This window comes from Electrophorus electricus, chromosome 19 (genome assembly GCF_013358815.1).
Source record: "Electrophorus electricus isolate fEleEle1 chromosome 19, fEleEle1.pri, whole genome shotgun sequence".
Taxonomy (NCBI): domain Eukaryota; kingdom Metazoa; phylum Chordata; class Actinopteri; order Gymnotiformes; family Gymnotidae; genus Electrophorus; species Electrophorus electricus.
Window position 1 is genome coordinate 8,273,056 of NC_049553.1, and position 25,000 is coordinate 8,298,055.

A 25,000-nucleotide genomic window follows, 5' to 3' on the forward strand; every position below is an offset into this window, starting at 1 on the left:
TAATACAACATGGGGAAAAATTCATGACTAGGTGTAGCTGAGTAATGGGCAACCAACAGAATCAACAGTCATAACATGCATGCTACTAATTGGGTGTAATTGACTCATTTAATGAAAGGGGTGTGTAGTTCAATTAGTGAGATCATTCATTCTATGAAGAAACAGGTGTCAATTATGGCCCTTATTTAAAGAAGGAGGGCAGAAAATGTTGTACCTGCTGGTTTTAGCCCTTGCTCAGTGAGTAAAATGGGTCGTTCCAGACATTGTACCGAAAGAGAAAGAACTTTGATCAAGAAGTTGATTGGAAAGGGAAAAACATATAAAGAAGTGCAGAAAATAATTGGCTGCTCAGCTAAAATGATCTCAAATGCTTTAAAGTGGCAAACAAAAGCAAAAACACATGGCAGGAAAAGAAATACTACCATCCACATAGATCATAGAATTACAAGAATGGCAAAGAAGCATCCAGTGATCAGCTCCAGGGAAATCAAAGAAGCTATTCAGTTACCTGTGAGTACTGCAACAATCAGAAGATGCCCACTTGAAGCCAAACTATGTGCAAGAAACCCTCATAAAGTACAATTGCTGAAAAAAAAGATTTGTTGAAAGGTTACAGTTTGCCAAAGAACACATTGACTGGCTTAAAGAGAAGTGGCGTAACATTCTATGGACAGGTGAGAGCAAGATTGTTCTTATTGGGTCTAAAGGCCACAGACAGTCTGTGAGACGACCCATAAATGCTGAATTCAAGCCACAGTACACTGTGAAGACTGTAAAACATGGAGGTGCAAGCATAATGGTTTGGGGATGTTTCTCATACGTTGGAGTCAGACCCATTTATGGCATACCAGGCACCGTGAACCACTTTGAATATATCAAAAATACTGGAAGAGGTCATGTTGCGTTATGCTGAAGAAATGCCCTTGAAATGGGTGTTTCAGCAGGGCAACGACCCCAAACACACCAGCAAGTGGGCAACATCCTGGCTCCAGACCAACAAGATTGATGTTATGAAGTGGCCAGCCCAAGCCCCAGACCTCAAGCCGATTGAGAATTTGTGGAGTGACATCAAAAATGCTGTTTTTGATGCAAAACCCAAGAATGCAGAAGAACTGTGGAATGTAGTCCAGTCAGCTTGGGCTGGCATATCTATTTGCAGGTGTCAGATGTTAGTTGACTCCATGCCACACAGGTGTAAAGCAGCTATCAGAATTAAAGGTTATTTAACTAAGTATTAGTTCAGTGATCAACAGAAAAGCTAAATCTGTAAACAGCTTTCATTTTATACTGTAAATATTCGAGTTTGTAAATGAAAATGAAGACACTGCTATTTTTTTGAACAGCCCATTATTCTTTTTTCTTCATTTTCAGTTTAAAAATTGATATTTTGTTCATGTTTTCATTTGAAATTGAATGTGCAGTGCTCCCAGTGCCTTCGTGTATATGGAAATAAATGCTATTATGAGGATTGAGCTTTTTCTGTTGTTTTAAACACCCTGCTGTTATTTTGCACATAACTGTACATGGTAACTGGAATATTTTGAGAGCCATGTTGAGAAAGAGGTCTGCATCTGAATCTGAGGATGTGTTTCCATACGCACATCTATTAAAGAATAATGAGAGGGGGAGAGATGGTGGGAGCGAGGAAGAGAGAAAGACAGGTCATCCCATTTCAGATGAGCTCCTTAATGTTCCCATTTATGTCTTTGGATGAAATGATGGTCAACCTTAGAAGTAGTTAACAGTAAACTTTACAGTAAACATTAGTTCACTTTTGAAAGTACGTTAATTTGGCAGCAGCATAAGGACGGAGCAGGCAGTGTAGTCTTCAGACCTTTCAGAGCAGCCTGTCCTATGCATGGCAGCATGGGAGACAATCCCGTGTGCCCGACTGAGCAAACGGAGGCGGCGCGAGAGCACTCGAGCTCGTAGGGAGAAATAAAGGAGCAACAGGGAGAACTTCATACAGTGAGAGGAGAGCCAGAAGAAATGTCGGAACATAATGTGTCAGCGGGAAGCTGTGGGGGTGTTCACTCCGCCGTGGGGGAGAGAGCAGGCCGCTCCTGTGGGTATAGTGCTGTACATTTGACCAGGGGTTCAGATCCGCTGTAGTCTGCACTAGTGCAGCTAGGAATGCTCACTTGGGTTGATTAATAAGAGCTGCTAAGATAAAAGTATTTGTGAGAAGGGACGTTCGATTGCAGCTTCAGTGTAGGCAGGAAGGCAGTGGCCCCAGTAAGGAAAGGGAAAGAAATCGAGACATTATCCAGAGATGCTGTTTAAAGCCTGTAGTCTGACAAATGTCCAGAGTGTCATTACCAGCCACTTTCCATAGAGAGAGCATGATATTGTGAAATGTTTAGCAACACAGTAAGCTGCTCTGGTCAATGGACTCTGCAGGAGTTCATTTAACACTGTAGGCGTTCATTAACTCCTACAGGCTTTACTGCGTGGAATATTGTAAAGCAGGATTTGTGGGGGTCATCAAACGCACATTTCTCAGGACAGTGAAAAAGTCCCGAGTAGGATTTTAACTGCTGCCATCCATCAAAACTGCACGGCAGCAGAGGCTGCCCTCATATACTGTAAGGGGGGGGGGGGGATTGTTTGTTTTGTTTTGTTTTTGTTCTGTATAAAATTGCCTGAAGGGGTAAAGAGGAAAGAAAAATCAAAGTCTGATCCCTCCACCAGTACCACGCTGACATGCGGCCCCCCGACGCGCAGATGTGGGGGGGGTGGAGTGGCAGTACTGCAGGGCCGTGAGGGAACCGGCAGTGCGGGCTGCCCCCATCCGCAGTCTGGCCTGCTCGGAGACGCAGAGCAGTGGCGCGGGCAGCCGGGCGAGGTTACGCAGGCTCCCGGAAGGGCCCCTCGATCGAGCACGCGCTCTAACCGAGACGTCCGTGGCCTCGGGCCTGCAGGAGACGTGAACTGCTTGGGCTGCAGAAAGTCGCTGGTATATTCCTTAAGAGCAGGGCTGCCGCTGTTTAAAACCGCCCCGCGGCCACCTGCAGTGGGTGTCTCTCCTGCGTGATGAGCGCCTGCCTCCCTGTCCCTCCGCCTCCGTAGAGACGTTGGCACATCAGTAGTGATCAGAGTGCAGCAGCAAGAGCACCGCCCGATTGAAAGAAAACACAGATACGTTGTGAACACAGTTCACAATTGTGCATGTTCATGGAATGCTGAATAACACGGTACAATCACATGGTCAACAAGGCTGGGTTGCGTCGTCATCTGGGGGTTTTGGCCCTCCTCTGTGGATTCGCGTAATACTGACATAACACGTATAGTCTTCGTCTTGTCGTGAGATACTCGCTTCTTTATCTAATCACAGCCAAATTTCAGTGTTTCAGAAGTGCGGGACCCTCTCCACCACACCCGTCACTGCACACTCAGCCAAGTAGGCTGTTCTATATCAGGAAATCCTACAGATGGTTGACAAACAGTGAAAAGGGAGTTTGAGGAAGCAGAAGCCTGGATCTGGGAAGAACAGAGAACAGGCAGCGCTGAGAGGCTGGCATGGAGGACCGGGCCAGGCGCGAGCGCGACTGTTCCGACCTGCCAGGCGCGAGAGCGACTGTCCTGACCTGCCAGGCGCGAGCACGACTATACAGACCTGCCAGGCGCGAGCGTGACTGTCCAGATCTGCCAGGCGCGAGCGCGACTATACAGACTTGCCAGGCGCGAGCGTGACTGTCCAGATCTGCCAGGCGCAAGCGCGACTATACAGACCTGCCAGGCACAAGCGCAACTGTCCAGACCTGCCAGGCACGAGCGCGATTGTCCAGACCTGCTAGCCAAGCAAGCTGAACCGAGCCCGCACACATCAAAAGAACAAAAACACACCACCTTGGCTGCATGGCCCTGAAATAATCCAGCCATTCCAACAGCAGCAGACAGACACCATGCACCTGCACTTCCTGAGCTGCTGGTTGTCTTTTACTGTACTGTTTTTAAACTTTCTGTCCTTGCTTTGCCAGTAGAAATATACTATTGTTCACCGTGCAAGTATATTAAGGGAAGAAAGGGACGTTCCAGCTCACTTTAATACACAACAACTGTACTTAATTTTACTACTTATATACACCTCTCTCACGGCAGCCTTACTGAGGTCCCCCAAGTCCAATGCTTTGATATGTAGTGTCTTTTCTCTCTTCAACTCCAACTTAGTGGAGACCCAGAGAGAGACACAGAGAAAGAGGGAGAGAGAGAGAGAGAGAAGAGCTCTTTGCCTGCAAAGCTGAATAAAGACCCTGCTGTCCAGAATATTCTGCACATACTCACGCAATCTTCTTATCTTTTCTCTCTTTTCTACTCCACCCCTCTGATTTTGCTGCACTAACCTTCTATCTTCCCTCCACTGAACACTGCATCCATCTCATCCCTGGCCCCATGCAGTCTCTCTCTCTCTCTCTCTCTCTCTCTCTCTCTCTCTTTCTCTCTCTCTCTCTCTCTCTCTCTCTCTTTCTCTCGCTCTCTTTCTCTCGCTCTCTCTCTTTCTCTCGCTCTCTCTCTCTCTCGCTCTCTCTTTCTCGCTCTCTCTCTCGCTCCCTCTCTCTCTCTCTCTCCATCCCTTACCCTCTCTCTCTCCCTCTCTCTCTCCCTCTGTCTCTCTCTCCCTCTGTCTCTCTCTCCCTCTCTCCCTCTCTCTCTCTCTCTCATTCCCTCTGTTTCTCCCTCTCTCCCTCTCTCCCTCTCTCCTTCTCTCTGTCTCTTTCTCTCTCCCTCTCTCTCTCTCTCTCTCTCTCTCTCTCACTCTCTCTCTCTCTCTCTCTCTCTCTCTCTCTCTCTCTCTCTCTCTCTCTCTCTCTCTCTCTCTCTCTCTCTCTCTCTCTCTCTCTCTCTCTCTCTCTCATTCTCCTACCTCTTTCCATTCCCATTTATAATGCTTTCTTGGCTTGACTGTGAATAAATAATTTCCCCAAAGCAGTACAAAAGTAAAGTTATATGTAAAAAAGAAAAAAGAATTAAATATTTAATTCATTAATAAATACAAATTGATATATAAATAAGTGAATAAACCAATAAGAAACTATATCAACACAGCGTATGTATATAAAAGGAGTGTATCATATCACTTCTTAAATATCCTTTCTTCAAATATGCAAAGCTGAGCCCTGTTTAGTGGGGATTTGCTTGCCAACAAGGAATAGCAAGTGTATTAGAGGCACAAAGACAGCAGAGTGCATTCTTAATTTCTTAATTTCTTTTTAAAGAACGTGTCTTTTATTAATTTGTATTTTGGGCAATAGATGGCAAAATGTATTTCGTCTTCACAATACATGCAAACCTTTCCTCTCTTGACATTCAGGTGTTGTAGTAGCTGCCTCCTTCCACGTCCAGGCTGTGGTCACTTATTCTATATTTTGTTAGACTTTTCCTTTTTATGTACTTGTTTAGTGTTTAGAATGTGCTGCCGATGTTCGTACTTTTTCCACATATCGTACTTGCTGAGATCTTTAATTAGTGTTTCTAGACGAGGATCCGGATGAGGTGTTGGGCCAGTAGGTGGTGGGGATCTGAGCAGTCGTGATTGGCCAGAAGGGCTTTGTATTTTGCTGAATGTGGTTTGACCTGATTGAGTGACTGCCTGTGTTTTCTTGCTCTTTTTATATGTTGGATGTATAGGAGGTAAAGACCCACTTCTGCTCCACATGCATTATTTCAAGCATTTCTGTTCACCCCTACAATGTCTTTTGTAAAATTCAGTTCTCTCTCTACCCCTCTCTCACTCATTCTCACTCACTCGTTCATACTCTTGTTGTTTCTCACTCACTCAGTCTCTCTTTCACTCTCTTAGTCTCTTTCTCATAGTCACTCTCTCACACTTTCTCAAACTCAATTAAATTCAATGGTGCTTTCTTGGCACGACAAATATTCACACTTTTGCCAAAGCTTTGATGAAGAACATTAAGAACATGCTAAACAAAAGGTAAAATAGATTTGATTCATTTAAATAATGATTCAGCTAAATATCAAGTAGAGATTATTATATTACATAAGAAGGATAGTAATATTAACAACAATACTACTACTACTAATAGCATTGGTGCTACCATCACCACTACTATCACTACCAATAATAATAATGATATCATCATCATCATCATCATCATCATAAAATAACTCTCTCTCTCACTCACTCTCCCAATCTCTGTCCTACTCACTCTCTCTCACTCACTCTTCCACTCTCTGTCCTACTCTCTCTCTCTCTCTCTCTCTCTCTCTCTCTCTCTCTCTCTCTCTCTCTTTCTCACTCTCCCAATCTCTGTCCTACTCACTCTCTCACTCACTCTTCCACTCTCTGTCCTACTCTCTCTCGCTCACTCACTCTCCCACTCTCTGTCCTACACTCTCTCTCTCTCACTCACTCTCCCACTTTCTGTCCTACTCACTCACTCTCTCTTGCTCACTCTTCCACTCTGTCCTACACTCTCCCAATCTCTGTCCTACTCACTCTCTGTCCTACACTCTCTCGCTCACTCTCTCTCACTCACTCTCACTCACTCTCCCACTTTCTGTCCTACTCACTCACTCTCTCTCACTCACTCTTCCACTCTCTGTCCTACACACACTCTCTCTCTCTCTCTCTCACTCACTCTCCCACTCTCTGTCCTACACTCTCTCTCTCTCTCTCTCTCTCTCTCTCTCTCTCTCTCACTCACTCTCCCACTCTCTGTCCTACTCACTCACTCACTCTCTCTCACTCACTCTTCCACTCTCTGTCCTACTCTCTCTCTCTCTCTCTCTCTCTCTCTCTCTCTCTCTCTCACTCACTCTCCCAATCTCTGTCCTACTCACTCTGTCCTACACTCTCTCGCTCACTCTCTCACTCACTCTCACTCACTCTCCCACTTTCTGTCCTACTCACTCACTCACTCTCTCTCATTCACTCTTCCACTCTCTGTCCTACACACTCTCTCTCTCTCTCTCTCTCTTTCTCTCTCACTCACTCTCCCACTCTCTGTCCTACACACTCTCTCTCTCTCACTCACTCTCCCACTTTCTGTCCTACTCACTCACTCACTCTCTCTCACTCACTCTTCCACTCTCTGTCCTACACACTCTCTCTCTCTCTCTCTCTCTCTCACTCTCTGTCCTATACACACTCTCTCTCACTCACTCACTCACTCTCCCACTCTCTGTCCTACTCACTCACTCACTCACTCACTCACTCTCTCACTCAGTTCAGTTCTGTGGCATTTCACTGGCATGCCAATTATTCACACTTGCATTGCCAAAGCTTTGATGAAGAAATTAAGAACATAGATTGGAAAATAAGAGGTAAAATAGATTTTATTATTATTATTATTATTATTAATAAAAACCATCACTACTACTACAAGTATTAATAATATTAAAGGGATAATAATATAACTACAACAGCAGTACTACTACAACAATGATTAATTATTACTTCTACCTCTGTTGCTACTCTCATGTTCTTGCTCTCATATCTTAACACCCCCGCTTTAGCTGGCAGGGTGTGAGGTAGTGTGAGGCTCTTCAGCAACCCTCTCAGCCAGAGCTCTTCTGCAGTTCTCCACCACTGAGAACAAGGTCCCTGAAACATCTCCTACCCATCACAGCTGCAGTGTTAGCAAAGATCTTCAAACAACAGACCTGAGGGAGAGTGTGTGTGTGAGAGAGAGGGTGGGAGCGAGAAGTAAGGTAATTAGCTGGAAGAATGGTAGGCGTATGCGTGGCACGTTTTATTTTGTTTGTCCTTTTGTGCCACCAGCATTTGTGTGTGTGTGTGTGTGTGTGTGTGTGTGTGTGTGTGTGTGTGTGTGTGTGTGTGTGTGTGTGAAGGGTGAAAAGATGGTTGAGTGTACATGTGTGCATGCGTGTGACACATGCACATGCACATGCATCATCACGCGTGAGGTTTTAATTTATGAGAAACTTTGTTGAGAGACTTGCTCACTGTAGGTGTCTGTTCATCTCTTAGTCCCCCATTCCACCCCGCCTCGCCCCGCCCTGCCCCGCCCTGCTGCTTCTCTCTACTCCACCCTCCACAAGAACATGGAAGAGAGTGAGTTAATTGAGCTGTCTGGGGGCTGTCGGCATAAGCGAGCGAACAGAATTAAAAGTCGAATGGGCGGTATTAATGAAACTCCTGCTGTCTTCATTACTGTTTATTTCACTTCTGGGTTCACGGCAGTCTCTGCTGGTAGCCCATCCCAGACAACATCCTTTCATTCACCGCTGGCTGTCTGTCTGCTGGCCGTAATGCAGACCTTCTCCTGTGTGATTCTGTCTCCCCCTGATTTGGTGCTGGAGCAGTTTTACCATTCTTCTCTGCTCTCTTTTGTCTCTCTTGCTTGGTCTCTGGTTTTCATCCTCCGTCTCTTGCTCGCGTTCCTCGAGGCCTTGCCTCTGCCTTGACCTCATTTGTGCTCAGTTCTTCTCTCTCTCTCCCTCTGCACCTTTTCACTCAGCCTGTCTCTCCATCTCGCTAACCTTCCCTCTCCCACTCAGGGGGATGCGACCTTCTTCAGAAACCCCTGTCTGTGCTCCTCTGGAGAGTCTCTGGGTGGTCTGGGTGGTCTGGGTGGTCACCCCTTTCTCTTGTTCTCGCCCCTCTGTCATTTTGGTTGTGTTTCTGGGACGATATACAGTGTGCACTGACGTTCGGAGACTAACAGATTGGTCTGCTGATAGTAACCCTTCTTCTAGGGGACGGACTCCTTTGACTTCTTGTGCCGCGTGCTGTGTATGCGGGAACATGAGTGTGCATGTTTGTGTGTGAACGCGCGCGCGTGTGTGTGTGTGTGTGTGTGTGTGTTTGCATCCTCTGAGGTTAGTGTATTTCAGCCTGTTTAGTATCATTAGGTTAGGCTCCTGAAGGCCTTCAGTGACGGTTCTGCTTGTTTGGACATACAAATGCGCTTGCACACACACACACACACACACACACACACACACACACACACACACACACACACACAAAGTCAAATCTCCACCATAAAGAGTGATTGTATGTAGCGACCCTATCAAGCTGTCATGGAATAGGCCATGTCATTAGAACAGTGTTGTCATGATCTGGCAACAACAGCATTACTGTGCAAGATCTGCTGAAGACAGCACGATAGTGACTGAGCGAGTGTGTGTGTGTGTGTGTGTGTGTGTGTGTGTGTGTGTGTGTGTGTGCGTACGTGTGTTTTGTGAGCTTAGAGAGACCATTTTTCATTGTTTTTTTAGAATATGTCAGGCTTACATGAGTCTGTTGTGCTGAGAATAAGCAGAGGATTTGATGGTCCTGTTTTATCTCTGCTGCAGGTTGTAGCCACTGAGAACATGTAATGGCTGTTGCTTGTTTCTTGTTGCACAGTCAAAACGTGCAGCCTCCCCTTTGAGGGGATCCAAGCAGGGAAATAGAACCAGTCAGGAAACATTGCCATTGTTCATAGCTCCCGTAAGATCGAAACTCACTTTTTAGTTTGGATTTTACAAGACTGTGAATAACATGGAAGGCTTTGAAGTACATTGGTGTTATAATGTCATTCTTTGTACTACAGAGGAGCAGGAGCTAAACTTTGTAACTGAGTCGCTTTTATTTTGGAGTGGAACATCATGCATGAGTAATGTTCTTATAAAAGTAACTTTATTTTTATTTGTTATTCAGGTCTTTGCTGGAGTCTGAAAATGCCTCCCTGTCTGTCTCCTTTAACCCGTCTGCTTGTCCCTGTCTCAGAGATCTCTCTGGAGAAGGTCTTTGACTACAGCGAGTACTGGGAGGTGACCCGTGGCCTATACGCTCCATTTGATTGCACGGCCACCATGAAGTCAGGGAACGCCGACGTCTATGAGAACGAGATTCCCGGCGGCCAGTACACAAACCTGCACTTCCAGGCCCACAGCATGGGGCTGGGCCACAAGTTCAAGGAGGTAAAGAAGGCGTACGCTGAGGCCAACAAACTGCTGGGGGACCTCATCAAGGTAAAACTGTCTCCCTCTCTGTCTCTCTGTCCGTCCCTGCCTGTCCGTCTGGCTTTCTCCTGGTCTGTCCCTTGTTTTAGTGGGAGTGTATGTAATATCATAATATCAGTTTCTCCTCTCACTCACTCACTCACTCACTCTCTTTTTGTGTATGTATCTATGTGTGTGTGTGTGTGTGTGTGTGTGTGTGTGTATATGTATGTATGTGTATATATATATATATATATATATATAAACCCCAACCCCCCCTAGGGTAAATCACTGAAATTTCCCATTATGTTAAATTGATATTGCTGTCTGACTTTTCCCGTGGAGATTTCTAAATCTAAAATACCATGTCCTAATGTAATTTCCTTCTACATCAAATGTAAGCAAATTAGACCCCAGGATATACCCAGTGGCAGTTCAGAGTTTGTATTCTAATTACCAGCATTCATTACACATAAATACCAAACAACATTCATTTTACGTGACATCCATTCATTATATTCAAGCACGGGAATACTAGTTTTCTGGATTAACAATAAATCTCCCTAATACTAGTTAGCCTAAGTTCTTGGTGTGAGGCAGGAATAAAGATGCTCACGGTATGTCAGTGCCTTATAGAACGCGTATGCCAGTGATATTTCATCATTTCCCTTTGCTGCTGGGAGGTAAAATGTTAACTTGCCATAATTCTGACTAATATTATAAGCTCCCGGTCTTTCTGTTACTGAAACGTTGATTAGTGCCTGCAGCTACCGCCTATGAGAGAGAGAGAGAGAGAGAGAGAGAGAGAGAGCGAGCGAGCGAGAGAGCTTGTTTGATCTGCATATTCGTTTGTATTGTAGCCACAAAACTTCATGTCAACAATCAATCCAACCTTCCAGCGTCTTGCCACTGCACAACCACTAACCACCATCAACCTCAAGGCTGAATGGAACGATCACCGATCAGCCGAAATGTATCTGGCATGCTTAGATTCACCATTCACCCCCCCCCCACTTCCTGTTCAGTGTAATCAATTACAGCGCCTCTCTCCTCCTGAGTTTGCACAAACACATCTGCATCTTTTTGGTATTCAGCCCCCACACCCTCTCATTCTCATTCCCACTCCAGCTCTCACTTGAATTTGAATTCATGGGTTTAGTGGAAGTGGTGGGGACGCTTGTTGTTTTTGTTTGTTTATTTATTGGTATTCCATTTCCTGGCCCGGTGACTTGTGCTGATTCTTTCCTGCAGTCTGCCTGCATACTGTCTCTCTCTCTGTCTCTCTCTACATCTTTATCACTGTCTTTCTCTCCTGGGTAAACATATGTACACGGAGTTGCTACTTTTTTAGATTTACTTACACACACACACACACACACACAGTCACACAAACATGCATAAACACACACATACTTACACTCCTTAAGTTCAAAGCTTTGCTGGCCTGCTGATGGCCAAACGGATGCACCGTGCTAGCCTGCGGGAGATTCGCAACACAATAACACAGGAAGGAGTAAACGCTCTCAGAAAGAGGGGATGACCGAGGGGTTCTGGGAGGGGCTGGAGTAGGAGTTGGATGTGTAGATGCCTGTCTCTTATTATTTGTTTAATGTTTTGGTTTGTGTTGGCTTTGTGCACGTGTGTGTATGCACCTGCATCTGTGTGTGCACCTGTGCGTGCGTGCGTGTGTGTGGGTGTGCGAGTGTGTGTGCGAGTGTGTGTGTGTGTGTTCCCACTGCCTCCCAGTACATTTGATCCCATTTTAATCCTGACTCTTCTCATCTTATTACACTTTACTTTGACAGCCTGCATAACAGGTGCTGATGTAACTTTGGCCTAAGCATGAAGAGAACCCCTATCAGGCACTTAACAAAAACCCCTTTCCAATTAAGACACTATGGATTTTTTGGGCCAAGATTTAAAACCCTAGTCAAACTGTCTGACACACAGGGCCCCATTTTCAGTGCCTCTCAACCAGCTCCTGGTGCTCCTGTAGTCCACTCCAGGCTCAGAGAAAACAAATTAGAGTTAAATTAACGTCTCCGGCAGCATGTGGGATGCTGACGATGGAACTACAAAGCCATTAGGCTTTGCAGTATGGTTTTCTGCATGTGCCAGTGACTATGGTAGCATGATTCTCAAAGAGCCTTTGAAGGAGCACGTGAACTCAGTTCAGTTCCCTGTGGAGTGATTCGATCATTACTTTCTGAAATAATTCACAGTAACGGTTTTTCTTCTTAGAGAGAAAAAAAAAATTGCTGGCAGAAACTCAAGAATATGTCGTTATTTGTTTTGTGCAAAGCGTAAAAAACAATGCATGTTTGGAGTTGAACAAGAGCCTTGTGTTGTTGAAGATGACAAGAGGCAGTTCTGCAGAAAACTCAGAAGCCTTATTTGATCCCCAAAGCCTTGGAACCCAAGTGCTGTGTAAAATGGGTGCAGAAGACAGGTCAACTCTCGCTCTCTCTCACACACACGCACACACACACACGCACACACACACACGCTCACACACACACACACAGACACACACACGCTCACACACACACGCTCACACACACACGCTCACACACACACGCTCACACACACACACAGACACACACGCTCACACACATACGCTCACACACACACGCTCACACACACACGCTCACACACACACGCTCACACACACACACACAGACACACACACACACACGCTCACACACACGTGTGCACGCACACACACACACACACACAGACACACACACACACACACACACACACCGGTCCCCACAATGCAGTCCATACCAATCACTCCCGATCATCTCTTGAACGCACAAACACAGTTAATTCTTAGGGAAATTCTAACAAAGCAGTGAATAAGTGTGTGTGGAAGTATTAGCCCTCATTATTAAGCTTAAATCGCCTTCGACTCCGTTCCAAACCCTAATATGAGCTGTCATTCCGGATTCTCCGTCTGCTGGCATGTCTTTAGTCTTCCGTCCATGTGATGGGGGTGCGATACCATCGAAGAATTGTCCTAATATTTTTATAACTAATAATACTAATGTCACTTTCTCACTGCCTATCACACCAGCCCAGCCAATTAGCTGACAGGCAGCATGACGACATGTCACTTTGCTGCAGCACAAACCTTTAACGCAAATGAAAAGGGGCCCTGACATTTAACGTTCTACATCTCCCCACCCCTTCTGTCTCTCACTCTCTCCACCCCTCCCTCTCTACTCTCAGTTCATCTGATAGCCCTCATTCCCTCGCTCATTCGTTACTCTTCTCCTCACTGATGGGAACTCCATCCCACTCGTCGTGTACGTTCTCGCTACCGGCTGCGTGGTCTTGCCTCATTCTAGCACCATGGGTCTTCATTGTCAGTGCATAGCAAGTAAATGCAGAGAGTCCGTGTGTGTGTGTCTTTTTCTCTGTCTCGCTCTCTCAGTTCAGAATAGCAGTGCTGATATCAAGTACTGATGTCAAGTACAGTATTGCCAAACCATAAAAAATCATGTTTAACTGTTTGTTTCTCAACAAGAAGACACTGTAACTTTTGAAGTGTAAACGAATGGGGAGACACGCACAGACTCTAACTCCTTCTTCCTCCCCTTGTGCAGGTGACTCCATCCTCTAAGATCGTGGGTGATTTGGCACAGTTCATGGTCCAGAACACTCTCTCTCGGGCCGAGGTGGAGGAGCGGGCAGACGAGCTGTCCTTCCCGCTGTCTGTTGTGGAGTTTCTGCAGGGACACATCGGTATACCCCATGGAGGCTTCCCTGAGCCCTTCAGATCCAAGGTACCCCCTGCCCCCAAAGGAGGCATGACCAGACAAGCACGCACGTGCATATACACACACACACACACAAAAAGCATTGGCACTATGAACCAATCTTGTCTTACTCCACACAGCCGGTGACATTCTGATGCAGTCACAAAATAGGGACGTGCCGAGTTCTCTCAGGTTTCGAAAGAGCCATTGTTCTGCTAACGCACTCAGCGTTGGACCGTATCATAAATGCTGCCTGCTATAATCTTAAGTCCCTCCACAACTCACTCCTGCCACAAGCAACATGTCTTACCAAGGTTGAGTACAAGCGAGGCAGTATGGGAGAAGAATGCCCCACTGTGATTGGCTGGGCCGCTTTTTGTTCAGGCAGGATTGTTTAAGAAAATTTGAGTGTGACGGAGAGTGAAATGTTGGCTTGGCTTTCGAGATGCCACGTGGTCAGTTATGCCTTGGGAGTGGGAACAGTGCGTTTTTGCTTCCTTTAAATCTTGTTGGCGTGTCAGAGGCATGATGAGAGGAAGTGAGAACAAGAGACTAGTGATCAGCTGCTTGGTAATCAGCAGCATGTGAAGTCATGCCGTACACGACGTGCAGACAGTATAATGCGGTAGAATGCAATAGTGGCCGCGTAATGGAGCCCGATGCCATTTAACAAGTGTAAACGCAGCCCAGTGTCATTTAAGGGTGTAAATGCAGCACTTAGGAAAAGTACAGAAGGTTCCATAAAACCAAAAATGTAATAGAAAATTAAGACAAGAAAGACCCACTGTTTCAGGCTGAGAATTGTCTATTGTGTATTTACACTATATAATTGTCTATTTAATTGTCTACAAATATGTCATACAGTCACACAAACTGCAACTGCACATGTTATTTAGAAAAGGAGGGCAATTCCTCCAAACCTGATTCAGTGGAAAGGACTTGCATGGGAAATGATGTTTGATGAACTAGTCCTTTAAAATGTAGACCTCCTTTAAGTGTAGACAACACATGGACCCCATGCAACTCTGAATCCCACCACTGAAACACAGATGGATTCAACATGAGTGCAATATGTTCTGAGCGTATAAATAACAAATGCAATGACTGTATACACTGCACTGTGCACACCTGCAAAGTTGTACGATTAGTTCAAAATGGCAAAAAATGTTTCACGGTGGTTATGTGGAATCATGCAGAAATTGATGTTTATTTAGCACTAGTGATTCAGTTGGGAACGGTGTGTGGGTGGGTGAGCGCACGTGTGTGCGCGTGTGTGCACGTGAGAATCAAATTGTTCTTTCCTTTGCTTAGTCTGCACTTGTCTTTTTATGTGCATCTGTTCCGTTTTTGTTTGTTTGTTTGTTTGTTTTTTTGCTTTGCATCCTGTTGTTCTCTGTAGTGGTAGTGGCTTCTCTGTAGTGGTGGACAGCTGGCACTGTGCTGAGACGAGACCCAGCCTGCACGCACACGCTCAGCATCACCCCAGCTATGAGGGAGACTTTGTTATGCGCTCTGCCTCATAGTAATTACTGACAGCAGACATGTGCCTCTTTCTACCAGGGGGACACTCGCTTTTGAAAAACCCAAGTCCAAAATGAAAAGATCAAATGCTGTTTGTCAGCTGGAATGGCATTTCGATACAAGACCCTGTGGATGTGAAACTGGCCTTCTAAGAGTGACATACACATTTATAATACAGGAGAGAGATACAAACAGACAGACAGAGAGAGAGAGAGCGAGACAGACAGACAGACGTGCATGCATGCATACAGATATGCATACATGCATACATGCATACATACATACGTAAATACATAAAGTTAAACATGCCAATACAACATACATACATACATGCAGATCAAGGACACAAATGTAAAGTTTGTTCCTTCATATGGGTAGGGTGGTTTTCAGGGAGATGGTGGTAGAGAAGACTGAGTGATTGGCAGGTTAAGTGCCAGGTTAAAAATGGTTAAAATGAACAAAGATGAAATTGTTTTACCTCTGTTAAAATGGCATGGTTCTGAGTTTGAGTCCTTTGATAGGATTGACCTCCAGCCAAATTTTATTACTTTTTATTCCTAAAGTCCCTGGCATGGAACATACTTTTTGATTCCACTTGAGTGTACAAGTGGTCCTTTCAGAGTGCACGTCTGCCACCACAGTAAATAGCTTCAGAAGTCTTCTACTATGTAATTCTGTTGTGTCTCCCACATTCCCACAAATAAAGTGGTAACCAGTATGTTCGGCTCTGTCAATGAGGCCTGACGTCACGCTGCTCTGATGCGCAGGGCCCGGAGTACGGCCTGTGGTTGACTGAAAATGGGCTGGGTCAGCTAAACTATGTTAGCAGCCCTCGGGCCCTGCGTAATGGAGCTGTGTGGGGCTGCTTAAGGAACTTTGTCTTAAAGTAGACAAGGGACCAGTGTGGAAGCTAGTGGGTGCCCGAGCTATAAGTACACTGTCGTAGTAAGCTGCACTGTGTTACACACACACCCACTCTCTCTCTCTAGCAAACTCTAAGACCGTGCGTGTATGTGTGTGTGTGTGTGTGTGTGAGTGTGAGTGTGTGAGTGTGTGTGTGTGTGTGTGTGTGAGTGTGTGTGTGTGTGTGTGTGTGTGTGTGTGTGTGTGTGTGTGTGTGTGTGTGAGAGCTACACTGATTCCTCTCCCAGGTACGCAGAGACACAGAACGTGAGACCAAGACAAAGGCAGTACCATAAGTCTTTTTGAAACGATGAATAATTGAGGAATTTTTAAAGTATGCGTGTCATCATTTGTCATCATTACCCAGCTATTACTCTTCCATACGTTTACAGTACTTCATCCTCCTCTCCAGGCAGAGGCTTAACGGATTCCTGTGTTTGTGTTATGTAGGCTAGCATATAATGGACAGCATCTACTTGCTGTAGGCAGTCAGAATAAGCCTCTGCTCTTAGCCCTGGGTACTTGGAACCTGAAGAGCCTAGAACAAGGCTCTCATGTCCGCAGTGTGAAGGCCTCACATCCACTGTGAAGGCCTCATGTGCGCAGCGAGGCATCACATGCGCAGTGAGGGGCTCACGTGCGCAGTGCCACAGGCAGCTTCAGAATCACCTTAACGACCCACGGCGACACTCCAATTGAACTGACACTGCTGACGACAGCATCCCTGACGTAGTTCTGACCAAATCTTCTCTGTTAAAGATTCCAGCAGCCATCATCAACACACACACACACACACCCACACACACACACACACACACACCCACCCCCCCCCACACACACACACACACACACACTCACACACACACACACACACTCACTCACACACACACACACACACACCCACACACACACACACACACACACACACACACACACACACACACTTACTTTCAATCACGTATACATTCTTGCGTGCACACACACACACAAAAATTGACTTAAAAACCATCAGATTAACGAGGGGTGACTGTGAAATGTGTGAGGCATCTTTGAACTGCAGCCTGTGTGACTAATAGCATTAGCGAACACTCATTTGTGTCACCAGCCTGCGCTGAGAGAAAAGCTCCTGAAACCTTCTGGGGCGGTCCTCTGAAAGGCTTGCTGCACGCTAATCAGCACATTTCATGTATCATTTCTAAGGCATTAGCTTAGCGGAACCTCGCTAACGGCTTGCTTGTTCAGCAAAGGCTCAGTAGCACGCTGGAGGCTGAGCCTTGGCTATGCGCTCTGCAGACAACACCTGCATCCGAGCCGGGCGTGTTCCTGAGGAGAGGTAGAGGCTTAGGCCGCCATCAGGCCAGCAGCCCGGAGAAGCCTGCGAGCACCCTGCCGGGCCCCGGAACTGCCGGGGCTTTAGGGGACTGGGACGAGGCACACACGGGTTTTAATGGGCTTTCTCTCCAGCCTGAGCATGGCTGAGGACAAGAGCAGATCCGCTTATTTGGTTTCCTGTAATCAATACAGTTATGCGAGCGAAGGAAATTGATCAGTCCTGTTCATTAAATAACTGGATGGATGCGTTGGAACCTGAACTGTCTGGAACGTAGCCTGAACATCTCGAAGGGCTGCAGTCAAAAGAAAACGTAGTACATTTACATGTTCAGCATATAGCAGATACGCATATCCAGAGCAACTTACGAAAGTGGTAGTACAGAATAAGTTTCCTGGTTTGAAGACATTTGGCCTTGGGCTTCATGTTTATCTAGGATAGGACAATTTAGCCTGTCACTCAAGATCTGTCACTTCCTGTTGCTTGTCTCCAGTCAGGGATCGCTGAGGTCTCCTTCTGAGGTCTCCTGTCTATGTCCGGCACGAGTGATGGATGGATGGACTTGATTGAGATCAAGGATCAGAGGAAATGTTTATTTGGTTTTCTCAGTGCCTCTCACAGTGGACTTAATGTCAGTTAATGATTGACTCTATCCCTGACTCTCCCCCCCTTGACTCCCCTATCACTTCCCCCGACTCCCCCCGACTCTCCTCCTGACTCGCCTGACTCCCTCCTGACTCTCTCTTTCTCTCTCTGCTTTCCTGCCCCACTTGATTTGATGCTTTTAAGCAGAATAGTCCACTATGGTATGTGGTAATGGCAGGGCAGGCGAGTGAACAAGGTACAAAGTCAGCACCATCCGAGCGAAAAACACTGCTAACGTTTTTTGTTTGTTTGTTTGTTTGTTTGTTGGGGGGGGTTGGGCCATGTTGGTTTCTACAACCACCCACTGGCTCCTCTGTGGCCATCACTCACTAGGAAGGGGAGACGAAAGTGAACAAAGTGAATTTTTTTTATGTGAAGCCAAACAAATGATCCAGGGGCGTCTTGCCTCTCAGATGACGATGTAGGGCGAATGTGTCCTGCAGCAACAGAGAACAAACCTGCTGCACGTATCGTCCAACAGGGATTCCTTAAGCCCAGAAACTACAGTGCGGAAGCTATCAGGAGGCGATTTAGTCAAAAGCCAGGCATGGTGTGACCGCGGGTGACCATTTTAACACACTGCAGGAGTGCCGCGAAGTTTCAGCTGAATAACAAACTGAAATCCCTGAGCAATCAGTCACTGATGGATGTTTATCACCCCCATGCCCCTCCCCACCCCGCTACCGTGCTATGCTCTAATCTAGCTACATTTTCCAGGTACCTTCTAGCTTTACATTTTTCTCAACAGTGAGTCACATTCACGCGATGTTTTAATACTGAGGAAAGAAAATACACAGACGTTGAGACTGGGACTTGTTGTCCTGCCAAGCCCAATTAATCAGCAAGTGCAGTGCCCAGAGAAGACGTAGTATTTAGCCGGCACACAGGGGTCTTCTGTGGGCTTGACAGTGCTGTGGTCTGTCACACTGTTACTCTCCTTTTAGCGCGTGTGTGACGGTGTTAATGGTGTATTTATTGTAGCTGAAGTGAAACTGGATGTTATTACAGGAGACATATGTGGTTCTTTGTGAACGAGTGCATTGGGTAGATTTGGAGTTTGTTTATATGTATTGAATAATTAGAGAAGGAATGCAAGGTCTAGAGGGGGTTTTTATATTTAAATGATTCAAATCACTTCTGCCTGATAATCATAGAGAAGCGTGCTTTACTGTAGCGTAACTAGCGTGGCCACCTAATAACCCCCAACAGAGCACATACCACCACACACACAACGAAAACCATAACCTATCTAGCTAACAGAGCTGACCGATTTGACCTAGAGATTTGTAATATAAAATAATTCTTACTTAACTGAGCCCCTGTTTGCATAATTAAGTCTGGCAGAGTATACAGAAGGCATGGAATTCATCTTTCCTACTCTTTGAGAACTGAAGGCATTTATGCTTTCTCACACCACTGCAAACGTCATATAGAGCGTGGAGTATCTGCGGCTAGCTGGTAGGTGATATACAAGGTGATATGCTAAGCCAATGAAATACAAGGTATTTGCTTTGAAATGTATATAACCCAGTGACATGCTGAAATATTTACATTTACATTTTATACATTTGGCGGACACTCTCCTTCCAGAGCGACTTACAATTTCAAGTATGTTACAAAGGTAGGCAAAAGTAGTGTCTTATTGGTATCACACTTGTCAACCAAAATAATTTTGATCCCTGGAAAGCAACTACTATTTCACTCCAGAGGGAAGATAAGTGGGTGTTCATCCAGGCGTTCCGTCGGACGGACGACAGGGAGATGAAAGACCGGACGGATGTCTCGCAACCCTGCGCTTGACTGTTGATTAAAACCTTTGAAGAGTGTAATAGTATAGTATACATTATCAAGGCAAAACACTTTTCCTACCATGGCAACATGCTGGGAATTGACCAGATGGGGGAGATTAAAGAGCAATGAATCTGTCAGAATTTAGTTTCTGGACATGTCACTATAAAGGGTCTCTTTCAGATGGTGCAGATTTCCTGGTCATCACCAGGTGAAAGTTTAAAGAGATATACTATGCTTGAGCTTTCATTTGGAGCCCCACAGCCGATAACCCACCAGCAGACACTCACTCCGACCCAACGTCTGTGCCAGGTGCTAAAGTCCCTGCCACGGATGGAGGGCCGTCCCGGCGCATCTCTGCCTGCTATGGACTTCCAGAAACTGGAGGCTGACCTACAAGCCACCCACGGGACTAACATCACCCCCGAGGACGTGATGTCAGCTGCCATGTACCCCAAAGTCTTCCAGGAGTTCAAGGAGTTCACGGCCAACTTCGGCCCCGTCGACTGTCTGAGCACTCGTCTCTTCCTGGAAGGACCAAAAATTGCTGAGGAATTTGAGGTAATCCGTTTGTACCAACCTCCATACTCTCCCACTCTCTCTCCATCTCTCGCTCTCTCGCTCACATTTTTATCATGCTCTGGCTCTACTTGTCTGACATAAATTATACTCCTTGCTCGGGTGATGCCTCTATCTGGGACAGAGTGTTTCCTACTGTTCTCCACTCCTTCAACGGTTCTTGTACAAGAACATGCCAGAGCTGGTGCAGCTTCTTAGATTTACAGCACAGTGGGATTTGACCTTCAAGCCACTGGCCAAAAACCCTTCTCCTCTTTCTTCCTATTTTAATATTCAGTGTCACTACCAGGGGAACTCTATATTGGTCCTGATTTGTGGCCTAGCCTGTCCTTGTGCTGCACTAAGTTCATCATCGGAAGCACTTAGGTGTTTGCGCGCAAATGTGCACATGAACCCGCACACGTGACGGCCAGGGCACGGTTCTAATTAGCAAAGCTAAATATGCTAGGGGCATGGAGAGCTAGCCTAAAAGCTCAGTGGTGCTCACCCTAACATAGAGCGCTCACTCGAATCTTCCAAAACAACAAGATGTTTGGTGTTGTTAGCAGTCTTAGCATTCACTGACCAATTTGGATTCTGTTGAAAAATAATTGATCTCAGTGATTGTGGCCCTTATCACAGCACACACCTCTTTAGCATCGTGCTGCTCTACGTCAGCCTCTCTTTTACCCCTGTGTTGCAGTGACATTTACTTGCTATAGCTTGCAGCCTGGCCCCAACGATCTCCCGGAGCAGAGAGGCCGGGCGAACATGCTGCGGCCACCCGGCCTCTGCCTGCTAGACGCAAGCAAACTTGCTGAGTGCTTTAGTCCAGAAGCTTCCTCCATTGTGCAGTGGACTGAAAAGTCTGCCAGTGTCGCTGACTTCGGCCTACTAAAAAACCTTCAAGCCGGTTTCTTTCTACCCTTTCGGCCATTTCTGTATGGACGTGGACCATATTATCCTTAGTGTTCATCTGGGAAAGCATGCGTAGCACTTTACTGCTTAGGGACTAGAGGGGGTTTCTTTTGATAGTCTGATTACCCGAGTGTTCCTTGGAGTATATCTAGCCGAATAAGATGTTAGCCATGGATGATTATCATAGATTAGTATGTTAATAATTAGCATAGATTAGCATGTTATCAAGCTATATTAAGATGTCACTGACATGTGCATGCTGTCACAAACCCCAAATAGCTGCACCACGGCAACATTGCAGATAACTCAGGTGGCCCGGAAGCCTGAGTCAGCTCTAAAAGTAGAGATGATAACTATCACGCCATCGAATACTTTAACTCTCAATCTATACTTAACCCACAAGAATACTTATTTTAATATTCTTCTTCTCCTATTTTTATTATTGCGGTCATTTGGGTGTATTACTTTATCTTGCCTTAATTTCTCTTCTCTTTCTTTCTCTCTCTCTCTCTCGCTGTCTCGCTCTGTTGCTCTTGGTTTCTACCTCTCAGGTTGAGCTGGAGAGAGGAAAGACACTACATATCAAAGCACTGGCCTTGGGGGACCTCAACAAGGCTGGCCAGAGAGAGGTGTTTTTTGAACTCAATGGGCAGTTGCGATCAGTACTAGTGAAGGATACACTGGCCATGAAGGTAATCACCCTTTCAGAAAGCAAAGCTGCTTTCCTCCTCAATGAAAACCAGTCATTTTGATACAGTTCTTTCACACACTCACACACACACACACACACACACACACACACACACACACACACACTCACATACACACACACACACACACACACACAGACACACACACACACACACTCACATACACACACACACACACACACACACACACACACACACTCACATACACACTTTCATACAAATCTGGAAGTACCTTCCCGATACCCTTTAAGGATTAATACTTTATTTTTGTTGTTTCTTTTTTATATTGAATTTGTTTTTGTTATGGATGCTGTTCATTTTTGAGAGGATCCAGATATATTTTGAGATATATATTTTATAAATATCTATCAGATCATCGGGTTGCTTGGCAACATACAGCATCTCACACCTTTTATATGGGGAATATAGAATAATTTGTCATTCAAGCTTTCTGATTATCAGTCCTCAGCTTGGTGCTTAAGTACTCTAACATCCAGGTGAAAAATGCCACTTCACTTATCAGTTGGCAGTCACGTCCAGATAAAGGGATACAAGGGAAGTGCTCATCTGCCTTTTCTGGCTTGTTTTTGGACCAAAAGCACTGAGTGGCACTATCATCACCTGTTGCACTGGGCTACATAGACGGCCTTGACCTTAGTTACGGACCTTGAAACTTAAAACATAACGGTTTTAATAATGAAACCTGTCCTTGGCATTCCCAGCTGCTCCTGCTTTTTCCGACTTAACCGAGTAATGTGTGTCATCCCGTCTGACGTCGGGCTGAAAGGAGCGTGTGCAGCATATCTCAGACAGCATCACGCTAAAACAGTTGTGCTAGAATTTCTTGTTTGTCCACAAAACAGCTCAGGTCCCTGCGGCGCTCGGTGGCAGCCAGCCTAACATTCAGTGTGTTTCTCCGCACCCCCTCCCCTGCAGGAGATGCACTTCCACCCGAAGGCCCTGAAGGACGTCCGGGGCCAGGTGGGGGCGCCCATGCCAGGCAAGGTGGTGGAAGTGAAAGTGAAGCAGGGCCAGCGGGTGGAGAAGGGCCAGCCGCTCTGCGTGCTCAGCGCCATGAAGATGGAGACGGTGGTGAACTCGCCGCTCGCCGGCACCGTGGCCAAGGTCTACGTCAAGGCTGACAGCAGCCTGGAAGGGGATGACCTGATTCTGGAAATCTCAGAGTAAAGGTTAAAGGTCACAAACAGGGGAGAGGCTACAGGCAGCAAATTAAGCAGCACAGGGAGGCACCAGGACTGATGACCCTTGACTCCTTTCAGATGAGATAAAGGACTGAGATTGGTGAACGTTTAGCACACCTAATCACTATTTAATTGAAGCCCATTAATCTTGAGGTAGGCCCCAGTCCTAGAGAGTTGCACTATCCAAACTATTCACATTTTATTCCACAGGCCATTTTTACTTGAAATTAATCTAAGATTCTTTCGAAGAATGTCCGTTATCTACAATGTATGACCGCAACTGTAATTCACTCTCTGTCAGCGGTTATAGAACTGATACCACACCGACTATACTGTCACCATGCAAAGTCATGGATGTACTTTGCAGACCGGAGAGAACGGGACACCAATAAACAAATTTTCACACAAATGATGCTAGCTTTGCATGCGTTCGTGTGTGTGTGTGTGTGTGTGTGTGTGTGTGTGTGTGTGTGTGTATATGCTCTACCTGCCCCACAGCAAAGTTTTAAAAGGATGCCAATTTAATTTCAGCATTGTTAGTGAAGCGTAAAATCCATTTTAAGGCTATAAAAGTAAAATCCATTTTAAGGCTGTAGTAAACTCTGCAGACAATTCTCTACATATTAAAGCACAGAAACAGAAGTACTATGGTGATAATTTCATAACAATTATCATAGTAAAAGCCACAAAGTCAAGTAATTAAACTACATTGGATGTTTAAATTGTAGGGCAGAACTAACAATCACTTCAGCTTAACACCCCAGTACTCAAAAATCGAGTGTTTTTTTGTTTTTGTTAAAACTGCCATTATTCTCACTGTGGCTGAGTGATTGCAGGTTTCTTGTTCCTTGCTAATAGCATGACTGTTCTGTAGCAAAGACGAAGCAAAAGTGACACATTAGAAATGAGTCGTCCAATCAAAGCCTTCCCCCACCTCTCCACCCTCCCTCCATCCTCTCTCCACATCTCCACCCTGTTGAACGGTACAGTCTCTTGCTCAGTGTGGTATGATGGGACATCTTCATGTCCAGAGCTAGGCTTCGCTCATTTAGAACTGAAGTGATGAACGATGCATTGTGAACTTTGTCGTAATGCAGTGTGTTGTAATGGACACTAGACCCTTGACCCAGAATCCAACTCCTTGTTTTTAAGTTGAATTTAAGATGCTTCTGTGAAGAGGGTCGCATTTCAATCTATCACTCCGGCCGTGAAAGGAAATGTAAAACTGTAACATTATGGAAACGGCGGGTGTGTGGCCCCTGCGCAGAGCGGCACCAGGGGCTGAGTGGGGGGAACTAGCCCCCGGACACCGGCGCTCTCAAACAGAGAGGCTGCAGAAGGGCCTGTGGGTGCACGCTAGGTTTTGGCTTAAGTGTCTTACACTGGCTTGCATATTGAGGGCTTAGCAGAAAGATAAGGTGAAAGAGACAGACAGAAACAGAGGGGGGAGAGAAATCTATATCTATTGGGCAAGATATTGAATGGCTTTTCATTATACCACAAGGCCTGAATTTGGCTCAAACCAAAAGTGTGTGTGTGTGTGTGTGTGTGTGTGTGTGTGTGTGTGTGTGTGTGTGTGTGTGTGTGTGTACGTACACTAGCCACTAGCATGTAAAGATGCCTTTGCGATTGCCTGGGATACCAGACAAAGTGACATGTGCTAAAGCGCAGAGACTCTTTGAAGTGTCAGATTTAAAGACAGAAGACCTTGCCTTTGATTCGGTTTGGGCTGTGAGCTTTCCTGAGAAGTAT

At 45.8% G+C, this 25,000-nt stretch overlaps 1 protein-coding gene across 2 annotated transcripts in view; it reads left to right on the plus strand.

The window, feature by feature from the left end:
- Window positions 1–25,000, plus strand: part of pcxb (pyruvate carboxylase b) — a 136,807-nt gene that overhangs the window by 111,359 nt on the left and 448 nt on the right. For both annotated transcript variants that reach the window (XM_035519670.1, XM_035519671.1), the window contains exons 17-21: window positions 9,698–9,942; window positions 13,521–13,700; window positions 20,173–20,421; window positions 21,888–22,028; window positions 22,983–25,000. The exon at window positions 22,983–25,000 is cut by the window's right edge and continues 448 nt beyond it. In XM_035519670.1, coding sequence (XP_035375563.1) covers window positions 9,698–9,942; window positions 13,521–13,700; window positions 20,173–20,421; window positions 21,888–22,028; window positions 22,983–23,234 — 1,067 coding nt within the window. In that variant the 3' untranslated portion in view covers window positions 23,235–25,000. The remainder of the gene's footprint in view (window positions 1–9,697; window positions 9,943–13,520; window positions 13,701–20,172; window positions 20,422–21,887; window positions 22,029–22,982) is intronic.